This window comes from Citrus sinensis, chromosome 4 (genome assembly GCF_022201045.2).
Source record: "Citrus sinensis cultivar Valencia sweet orange chromosome 4, DVS_A1.0, whole genome shotgun sequence".
NCBI lineage: Eukaryota > Viridiplantae > Streptophyta > Magnoliopsida > Sapindales > Rutaceae > Citrus > Citrus sinensis.
Window position 1 is genome coordinate 5,048,387 of NC_068559.1, and position 10,864 is coordinate 5,059,250.

At 32.1% G+C, this 10,864-nt stretch overlaps 2 protein-coding genes across 2 annotated transcripts; one reads left to right on the forward strand and one right to left on the reverse strand.

The window, feature by feature from the left end:
* Positions 1-1,846: 1,846 nt before the first annotated feature.
* Positions 1,847-4,860, reverse strand: LOC102623189 (probable protein S-acyltransferase 15). The gene is made up of 7 exons (XM_006485547.4): positions 4,423-4,860; positions 3,644-3,733; positions 3,457-3,558; positions 3,301-3,372; positions 2,678-2,776; positions 2,499-2,594; positions 1,847-2,397 (listed from the first exon to the last, which is right to left on the reverse strand). Exons 1-7 carry the CDS (start codon positions 4,702-4,704, stop codon positions 2,302-2,304), a joined length of 837 nt encoding a protein of 278 aa, XP_006485610.1. The 5' UTR covers positions 4,705-4,860; the 3' UTR covers positions 1,847-2,301.
* Positions 4,861-8,164: 3,304 nt separating this feature from the next.
* LOC102622885 (uncharacterized) lies at positions 8,165-10,513 on the forward strand. The gene is made up of 3 exons (XM_006485546.4): positions 8,165-8,344; positions 8,486-8,641; positions 9,960-10,513. Exons 2-3 carry the CDS (start codon positions 8,519-8,521, stop codon positions 9,999-10,001), a joined length of 165 nt encoding a protein of 54 aa, XP_006485609.1. The 5' UTR covers positions 8,165-8,344; positions 8,486-8,518; the 3' UTR covers positions 10,002-10,513.
* The last annotated feature ends 351 nt before the right edge of the window (positions 10,514-10,864 follow it).

Consider the following 10,864-nt stretch of genomic DNA (forward strand, 5'->3'; position numbering starts at 1 on the left):
CAGTGTGAATCTTTCTTGATTGTGTCACTAATCTTGTCAAAAGATGCCATTTGTAGATAATGCAGCCCAGGTGTGATTAACTTACTGGCGAATTTTATTAGTGGTGTCCTCTAACCTGCCAACATTTGGAACTCAAATAATGATTATAAATTATATGTCATTGTTCTGTTGACGTTAGAAATTTGCTGATGAAGATAAGTAACTGTGGCTTGCAATTGCTCAAAAACAAAAAAGAAATTAGGGGTGGGCATTTGCTTCAGTAACATCATTGAATCTAATCGAACTAAAGGTCTTTAATTTGTTCAGTTTAGTTTGGTTTTGAGACGAAAAATTGAACGGTTCAAAAATTTAGGAATCGATTGATTTTTATTCTGTGGGGTTTAAAATTGCACAAATCGAAGAACCAATCAGTTCATTATTTAAAATTAAAAAAATTATTTATTAATAACCAACGATATTTATTTACTATAAATTTATTTTATTTTAATTTTTTTGTATAAGCCATAAATTATAGTGGTTAAAATTGAATTAAATTGAAAAAAATTTAAGATTTAGGTGAAAAAAATCAAAATTTTAGTACATGTATTAAAGCAAACCGAAACGATCCTAATTATTCCGATTTGGTTCCAATTGGTTTTGATTTAGTTCAGGAGCAAAATCGAACCAAAACAGTTAGTGCCCACCCTAGGGATGGCAAAATCCTCCACGGGTTTGGAGCCCCATGGAGTCCCACCCCAAATAAGGAAAATTTTGAATAATTTCTAGGAAATTGGGTGGGGAGTGAGAGAAAAATAATCTTCAAATTCTTAATGGGGTAGGGTTTGGTTTTGCACTCCCCACCCACCCCCACTCCAATCTCCATTATGTATAAATATGTTTTTAATTCTTATTTAATAATTTTTATTTTATCAACTGTAATGTTAATTAATAATTTTTTAATTTTTATGTAATATAAACATGACATGAATAAAAGAAAGCCCTACAATATTTTTCAACTCTAAAACATTGTTATATTTTCTTTTCTTTTTTAAAGTGCTACTCTCTTTAAATATTTTTCACTTTTAATATCATTTTAAGATATTGTTTCAAACTTTTATAGATTTTTTAAAAAGAATTTAAATACTTTATAATATGGTGATGATTTTATTTTAAATCTCTAATTTTTAACTTATTGAAATCATGTATCTATACCCACTATAAAATAAATAAATGGAGAATGGAGTGAGGATAGAGAAATCATTCCCCCCATTCCTACCCTACTAAATTTATTAGGGAATAGAGTCAAAAATTTCTAACGGGATAGGGAATGGGGTAGGCCACCCCACCCCATTGCCATCCCTAGTCCACCCCTACGAAAAATATAAAGCCGATTTAAATATCTTTTACAATTTGAGATGGATAAAGGAAAGTGGCACTTTGATCCTTACCAGAAATGGTTTATACCAATTGATTTTTGACATATTTTTAATACCACATTTCATAACGTTGTCATTTAAATAATCACTGAAAAACACAATTTTGACGGGTAAATGCGACCTTGTGATGAATAAATTAACTAATCTTGGTTTATTGAGGTCTCAAATAATCACTTTCTGTATGAAAACATCATATTTACTTTTCAACAATAATTTCCTGGGTTCCTTTTTCTAAAAAAAAAAAAATGAGGAACGAAATATGATATTAAAAATTTGTCGACCCACCTGGTGTTATTGGCTGTTTCAAATTTTCTTATTAAAACACTCGGGACAAATTTAATCTGTAGCACCTTCAATCATTCATTTATTCTATTCTCTATGTTAATGATTCAAGTCACTTATTTTCAAATCGCAATCGTATATATCAAAGATTATTAAGTAGAAAACCGTCTTGTCTGTTATCACCTTGCAGCAAACGCATTCTAAGCTCTTAATCAGCAATGTAACAGAAATTAGTTTCATGAAGGAAAATTACATGCTATGAGCTGTACACGAAAATATAAATTCTAAAATTTCTGTATCTGTCATGTGTGAGGAAGAAAGAAAGAAAATATCATGGCCAATATTCTAGCAAATCAGAAAACACGGTACATAATCAGGCAAAATGGAATCTCACACGATGAATGTTGTTGTTAAAGCTTATGCTTGACTAAATTCAGAGTATGACTTGCCTGCGGCTTTTCTAGAACTGAGATTTGCTAGGTTAGTTGCTTCTTTTGGTTTTAATGAAACCTTGGGAAGTGAGATGAGATTAGCAAATTGAGAATTCATTCTACAGGCATTGGATGACACTAACTATGGTATTTGACGTAAGGCAGCACATGTTCTATGAAGTATGGCGTACAGTTGGAAAGCTAGTTCCATCTTTGAGATGGCTTATGGCCGTAGGACATAACCAAGTCAGCATGTTTGAACCCAAAACCTGATAAAAAAGACGGGAAAATTATGATAACTGAAACATGGTAGATACAATTTACTACCAATCTATATGAGAGAAAAGAGAAAGAAAGAAAGAAAGAGTACCAAGCTAATGTTTTTGTAGACACCAACATCAAATGGGTGTCGATAGCTCAGCCCAGATTTCTTAGCCAACCATGCTGCTCGTATTCCTTCATGATACTGCCCGAAAAAAAATCTTGATCTTGTAAATAACTAAAGAACAACTATGCAAGCCGCATCCAACTTTGAGAATCAAAATCTACCTCTATTGTTGTCATATTATGAATGATGAGGTAGATGTGCCAACCCAAGAGAGTTCCAAGGATTAAGCACAATGCAAGCATCACTGTTCCACAAAAAACCTGAGGAAAACTAGTTTAGTACAGCTAGATTTTAAATATAATGAGATTGTATGTCATGAAGCTTATCAACTTAAACAATATGACAACAATCAATCAGCAGAATCCTGATTTAGATGGTAACAGAAAAACAAATACACCACATATAATGGAAAAAGGTCACTCCATAGACAAAATGCAACCCATGGACCCTGTAAAAGCTACCGGTCCATAGAATTTTTTGTTTAATGCTAAGCAAATGAAACGAAAGCCACTTGAACAAGAATTCTTATCTTGTTTTTATAGTTTTTCTTCACCCCACCATTGTATCTTCAGGATGTGAAACAACAAATAGTCAAATACAAAGATTTTTTTCGACCCAACTAATTTCTCTGTAAATGAAAGGAACTGTGCAGCCCAATTTTCAGAAATGTCAATTAAAAAAAAAGAAGACTAAACCAACCCTTTAACCTTTTTGAGTATTAGAATACTCCAGGAAGTACACTTATAAATTCAACAAAAATGCTTTGGATGAGTTTTCAACTTACATAAAAGGTCTTTAGGGGAACCCTTCCATCGAGATCCCAGTTCTTGTGAAAAGCAGAGGTAATTATCATGACCTAGCATGCCAAGACAGCTGGTCATGACTTGAGGCAACTTTGTAATACTCAAATATGAGAAGAAACAAACCAATTCATTCATACCATGGAATAGATGCTGCCTGAGGTAGCATAAAATACAAGCAGGAAAAAGGCCTTATAGTTCCAATGTCCAACACAATTGTTTATCCACAGACAATGATGATCCTGCAACAAATTTTAGAAAGAATCGATGTAAAACTTAAGCTTGTACATAGAATAGTCATATTGAAAAGTATGTAATCTGACCTACCATCCTCAAGACACACCTTCTGCAGACCTTGCAATGATGGGCCCTTGGGGGCTTATATGCAGAGCACTTGTCGCATTGCCTTCTTTCAGCCTAAGTGAAATTATACCACCAGGAATAGAACATCACATATTCAATTCATCGTTCAGAGAAATCACTAATCATAATCACCAAGAAGGAGCATATATGAGCACTGGCATATATTTAGCAAATTACTGAATGAAAAAACCATTACTCAGACATCACAATTTCTGTGATTCCAACTACAAAAAATTTGAGGATTATTGACTTGTATGAAGTCACAGCTAGTAAGAGTTATCTGTGTTTCCAGTGGTTAATCTTATTTGTTTAAGAGAGCTAGTCATATCTTGTTTGTAATCAGCTTGTTCTCTTTTGCTACGGCATTACATAATCACGGTCACCTCACTTAGGTGAGATAGGTCACATGTTACCGAAACCGAAATAAGGCACTACTGTCACACAAGAGACCCTCCTGAACTAAATGCAAACAGCAAGCCCTCGTCTAATCAGAAATTCAAATTAACAAGTACCCTTAAATTTACACCATCTTCCATACATCTCAATGAAAGCATCTTGTCATGATCAAACTCCCAGGATTGCAGCAAGTGAAATGTTTAAAATCAATTTGCTCAAGGTACAACCATTTCATTTTCAAAATTAAAACAACATGCCACCAAATATTTACCTAAGAACAAAAAAGAAAGGAAAAAAAATTAAAACATTCAAAATGTAAGTAGGTACATGAGTAAATGGGGGCTTACAGCTTTCTTGAGTTCTTGATCAGAGGAGGCACCACCGCTATCATCTTCAACATCAGGGACGTAAGCGGAAGGAACGTGACCTGGGTCAGTGGCAACAGCAACAGAGAAAGAGAAGACACAAAGACAAAGCAACAAAGTGAAGATCAAAGCGTTTAATAATCCAGCTGATGTTTGCAAACCCGCCCAATCTTTAATAAAAATAAATATTGTTATGTAATATACAAAACCCAGCAGCAGAAACACAGCAATTATTGGGACTGATAGAAATCTTTGGCACTTCATTACTATTATTATTATTATTATTATTATTATATTTTTTCTTCTATGAGCCAACTCAAGAGAAGAGATTTTGGGGTTTCTGTAAGAAAGTTTTTTGGTTCATTAGTTCGACGGTGTGTACGGAAACGACCTGTGTGACGGTGACGTTTTCATAAATTGATACCATCGAGATTTAGCTACACATTAACGACATCCAATATGATAATTATTAATAAATTTTGATTTTATCTTTTTGGGGTAAATGCACAAACTTTAGTCAGAGAAAATGAAATTACAAAGCAAAAAGGACGCAAGAACGATTAAAAAAATTGAGTATTTATGTAAACTTTTATAAAATGTAACGACAAACATTCTAAATTTTTTTATCTTAAATTTTATTTCAAATAATATGTTATTTATTTATTAATTGGTGATTTATTATAAGATTTAATTAAATTTAATTGTATTATTCTCATCAATTAATTAACGAATGCCATGTTATTTGGAATATTTTTTGGAATAAAAAATTTAAGATATCTAGTACTAATCTTTTATAAATAATAGCTACCATGTAATGATTAGTTAGTAATCTAATTTTTTTCTCTAAAAATATGAGTCTATTTAAAACAGATAAAACATAAATGACTTAAATAATTTTACCAATGAACACAAAATTTTGAAAGTGGATGATAATTAGTGGATATAATATATTTTGATTAACCAAAAATTTGTTTGAAATTGTTTTACGCTTAATATAGGTTATCCCATTCCCATCCACAATTGCCATAAATATTAAAAATTATGTACCAATATTTTTAGGATTTCTCTATAATATTGTATGTATTTTATAGCATTATTAGCGAGACTGTAAGTATTTTAATCTTAATCATTTATTTAATATTGTTAAATCTATTATTTATAGAGTTGGCAACTTATGAGTTATGGCAAGTCTAGTTAAATTGAAATTTTATTTATTACATATCTTGTAATAGAGATTAATTTATTAATTTCCTAATTTAGTGAGATTCCAATTTATTTAGAATATTTATTTCCTAATTTAATTAAATGTCTAATTTAGCAAGTCAATTAATGATGAGATTCTATAATTGGCTCATAAGATCTATTTAGAATAAGAAATTGATTCAAACAGGAAGTTCATTAAATGTTCTAGGTATTTATTGGAAGACAAGCAATGCAAGAAGATCAAATTTATTCATATTCAAATTCATAGGAATTATAAGAGGAAATAAACTCTTATTTGGAAAGAATTCAAGTCTTTTAAGACTTGCCATTTTTGTGAAACTATAGTGCCTTTATAAAGAGAGGTATTTCACAATTGAAGGCACGCAACATAGAGCATAAAGCAGAGAAGCAAAATTCGGCCTCCTCCTTAGAGAATCCGGATTTGGCGCATAATGTTGTGTTGATTTATTACTTATCTTCTTTTCATCTCTGTGAAAAATCTATGTGGATCTTGAATCACTAAATATTGAAGAATTAAAGAATTACTATTGATCACTTTACAAAGTGCCTTAAGGATTGTGGATCAAAAGGGGTAGCAATTATTTAAAAGAAGCAGATTCAATCTAAAGTTGAGTAAACTGTATGGTGATAAATTATAAGTGAAAGTCTTAAATTTGGTAAATTCATAGGCTGTAACACTCAACTTAGTGAATTACTTTTTATCTGGGCGTGACCTCATGAATGTAGGATTAATTAATTCGAACCACGTAAAAATCTCCGCGTCATTTAATTTTTTCAATTTATTGTGTTTTTATAAATTAATATTTTTATGCGGATGAACAGTAACCTGTAAAGTGTCAGTGAACAGTAACGGTGAACAATATTTCCAAAAATTAATTAAATTGTTAATTTTAGTTTTTTGATTGCCTACATCTATTTGCAATAAATCTAAATTCCTTTTAAATATAATAAAAATTAATTAGTTAATTAAACTAAAAGTACCAGTAGTTTTATGGTTTTAGGTAAACAGATTTTTTAATTTTAAATTAATCAAAAGAGAAAGAAAAAGAAGATGACGAGAGCCGAGGTGTCGGTGAGGAAGTTGGCTTGGATAAGCACATAGTTTTATCATAATCCATAGTTACTGCTGTAATCTCAATACAAGAAATATGCATCATGACAACAAATTTTTTGTTTTCATTTGTTTTCAGAGAAACAACCTTATATTTGATAGATGATGAATGATTTTAGTGGTAATAAGGTGTGGTCATTTGTTTATGCTTGTTCAGCGGAATGAAGTTACATCAAATAAGCAGATGTTGGTTAGGAAAAAGAGCAAGAAGAAGACAAATTGTTTGATGACTATTAGATAACTAGAACCTGATGTTTGGGAACGGCTAAAGGTTTTTTTTTTTTAAAAAAAAAAATTCGTTTCTTGTATTTAATGAATTATTGATTCTCACAGGTTTAGTATTTTGTTATTCCAAAATTGCAGTGTTTTTTTTTTTTAAAAAAAAATCTTTCTATAGTTTTTTCTGAAATGCAAAGTTTAGTAAGACATGTGCTTGTAACTTCGAATTTATGTTCTCACAACAATGAATTTCTTGTTATGTAGGCTATTTTTGCGAAGTGCATTGTTTGCTGATCTATTTTATTACGTGTGCTTTTATTCTTAGAAAAAAAAAGACATTATTAATTTGTAACCTACAAAATTCATGGAGAAAAACAAATTTTCCAGGATAATTAAATATGATCATGTGTGACATTATACTTTTATAATTATTTTTTAATGGGTTTGGCTATGTTAGAGTTCACCTACAATAAAACATGAATTTCAACTAAACACGTAAAGTAATTAATAATAAATAATAAATTTTTTTATTATTTATCATTTTAGTACATAGTTCCACCGTAGGTAAACTTCAACGTAACCAAAACTTTTTTTTTTTTTAATTCACTGCATTGTTTTTGAATTGAAATTGCTGTATCTTTTCCCTGCACCTGATTTTCAAGTTGACAGTAGATGCATCATCGCCGCACTTAGAAATATGGTTTAAGCAACTATAATGATGATGTAAAAGTATAAAAAGAATTAAATAATTAATTATGGTGTTTTGATAGCACAATGACTTGGTGTGGCTGGTAAATGAATAATATTGTTTTCTATTTTTATCTTTTATATTGATTTTGGGGCAAATAAGACATCAGAGAATTTATGTATTTATAAATTATTTTATTATTGTTCTTGCTACGTGGGATATTGTATTTTATATTTCTCTTTAAAAAAAAACAATTAGAATCACCCTTTTAATGATTTATTAATAGATTATATTACATTAAAAACAATTTAAATTTTTATTAATAAAAATAATATATACTGTGAATTAGATAGACCAATATATATTTTTTACATTATTGATGCCGAAAAAAAATATATAATCCGTATTTTTAAGCCACTAATTTTTGGTTTTTCACTGTTTATGCACTAATTTTAATTTTTAAAAAATTACTTTTAAAAAACAGTATAAACATTTTCGCAACTCTATTTTTCACATCAAACTCTTTCTGAAACGACCAAAACCCAGAAACATACCGCGACCTCTCTCGGTTCTCACACTCTCACACTCTCAACCCGCCGCCGGCCGCCGGCGCCAGTCCGCCGCATCGTCGTCGCTCGCCGTCCCTCACACTTTCGGAAGCTGTAGATTCTCTTCCTCTGTTTATTTATTTATTGATTGCTGAGTTTATGTACATTGAATTTTGGTTTTTGCATTCTACGTGTTTGATGAAATGCATAGCCAATTATCGTACTTAACCATATTTAATTTTTTTTGTCTATTAGTTAGAAAATAAAGATTAAAAAAAAAAGGGAAAGATGCCACACAGAACCCGCCCCATGACAGCACTACTGGTGTTCACCGGACTCAATGCTGTTTTAGTCTCAACTATTACTCCAGTCTATGATTTCGTCTGCTTCCTTCCTTATTGGGAAAGAAGGGTATGTTCATTTTTTTCTATTACACTCTAATTTTTATAAACTAGAGCTTTTGTTCTATGTCTCCCAACTGATACGACACCAATCAATTACATGACTTGAGGAGGTAGTTTCTGATGTATAATTCGGTAGCCTCTATCCGTGAGTACCATGCCGTTTGTTATGTAAGTTAGGATACAGACTTCGTATGTGTAACGTTAATCAAATTTTTTCCAAGACAGTTTTCAATTGGATATCAGTGAAGCCTCTATCTGTTGGGTTCGTTTCTGATTAGACATCTTTGAAGAGTGAAACACAGAGTGATTGGTTTTGATAATTTTTTTTTAAAAAAAAAAACAGATACATACATACATACATACATACATATATATATTTTAGTGAAGGAAAATTTGTAAGTGAGACAACTTGTGTTTCCCATTAATGATGTTTTAGGTCGTACCATTTGTATTAAGAAGTACACAGAGTATTGTTTGGATGGAGATAGGAAGAGCAATTGAATTTTTTTGAATTTTTTTCTATGCCTGTCTTACAGTGGGAGAATACGGCTTGCTGAAATTCGTAATTTCCCTGTTGGTCAGTTGGTGGGATGTCTAGAGGGAAGAGTAAATGAAATTTTGGAGGTGAGATAGAGTAGTTACAGAGGGATAATGTCTTTATTAGAATTGGGGATAAAAGCAAGGGAGGTTGCACTGATAAGCTTCTTGGCAATGGGCCTTGAGAAAAAGAGTAAAAGTTTGGTTTTGTAAGCTGAAAACTATTCTTGTTCAGCAATTCGTTAGGTCGATTCAGAAGCTCTTGGGACTAGAGTAAAATATTTTATTTCCCCCCAATTCTCAAAAAAATAAAGAGTGGAAGCTTCCATGATTTTTTTTTTCTCATAACTTGGTTATGTTTCAGCCCTTAAGTAATCTTTGGTTATATTGAATTATCTTGAGTACCTAAGATATGAGGGTCTGTTGACAAGTGGCTTCTTGAAATTTTTGAAAACAATAAAAGAAGACCCTCTTTTCTGGTTGCATGATGTAACATTGCTTGCACTGGAAGTTTGGAATCCTCCCATTACCTTGCCAATGTGTTAGCTGTGGTCATGGATGATTAATTACGAATAATTGTTGGCTGTTTTCTGTTACTGTGCTCATTCATGGAAGTCTGATGAATGCTGCAGTCTCTGATTTTTTATGCAAATAATAACTTCAATAACTATGCATTTTGTTGGTAGCTAAATATCACGTGAATGCAATTCCCCTTTGGTTGATTAATTTTGTATCCGTCTACTTATAAATGTCAATTTCTTGTTTTGCTCTTTGCGTATTTGGAACAGCGAGAGCACCGACGTCAGGAACGTGAAGGTGCTTCTAACTGAGGTTTTTAAAAGGGTCTACGAGGTCTGAGATATTGGATAGTAGGTTTCTTAGTGAAGATATACTGTTGCAAACGCTGTCTAGCTTTTTCAAAGTCTCTCATCTATAAACACTATATTCACAATGGGTGCCAACAAAATGATTGCTTTCTGTGAGAACTACTTATCAAAAGGCATATGACAGTCCTTTGGTTCTATTCGATGAAGAAATGATGAAAAAAGAAACCAAATTAATGACACACTCTTGGGTTTCCTTCTGCTTTAAAAACTTGGAGCATTATCATGATTAGTATTTGTATCTATCATCAAGTGTGAAAGGCTGTATTTCTATAAAAGCTTGAGCAGAACTCTGTACAAAGAGTTTGCTAAACGTCAAATTCTGCAGATGCAATGTATTGAGTGAGCGTTTGGGGCCGCTGCGCTGCTTTATTCTAAGGGAATATTCCCTAGAATATAGGGTGGAGAGCACAGCGCAGCTGCCCCAAACGGACCCTGAATATAGAACTTTGTATGTATGGAGATCATCTAATTTTTGTTTTCAGCAAACTCTTTTCTCTTAAACTGTTTTGGCCCTGAGGAGTTGATTCTTTGGAGCAACAGCTAACTAGCTTGCTAGCATGTTTTTGGGGTTAAAAGCTGGATGTTGGTTAGCCGAAAGCAGACCCAATTTATCCGGGCTATGTGTAGGGCCCAACCCATTGGTCTTAGGTTGCCAGGCAACATTTGGAGTGCTTAGAAAGGATTTACATGACTTAGGTGTGACTAAGGTAGGGCATTTCCGCATTGAGTGGATCTTTTACCACCCATCTAGAATTCTTATCACTTTCTTGAATTTTATTTTCTGAAAATACCCTTAGTTTGATTGA

What these genes read in the sequence shown, in the direction of transcription:
- LOC102623189 (XM_006485547.4), bottom strand. Translation starts at nt 4,704, where the DNA reads ATGAAGTGCCAAAGATTTCTATCAGTCCCAATAATTGCTGTGTTTCTG. An exon ending in TTCCCCTAAAGACCTTTTAT is followed by an intron (nt 2,777 to 3,300) that starts GTAAGTTGAAAA and finishes AGTTTTCCTCAG; the next exon opens with GTTTTTTGTGGAACAGTGAT. An exon ending in ATAATATGACAACAATAGAG is followed by an intron (nt 2,595 to 2,677) that starts GTAGATTTTGAT and finishes TTTTTCGGGCAG; the next exon opens with TATCATGAAGGAATACGAGC.
- LOC102622885 (XM_006485546.4), top strand. Translation starts at nt 8,519, where the DNA reads ATGCCACACAGAACCCGCCCCATGACAGCACTACTGGTGTTCACCGGA. An exon ending in TTCCTTATTGGGAAAGAAGG is followed by an intron (nt 8,642 to 9,959) that starts GTATGTTCATTT and finishes TATTTGGAACAG; the next exon opens with CGAGAGCACCGACGTCAGGA.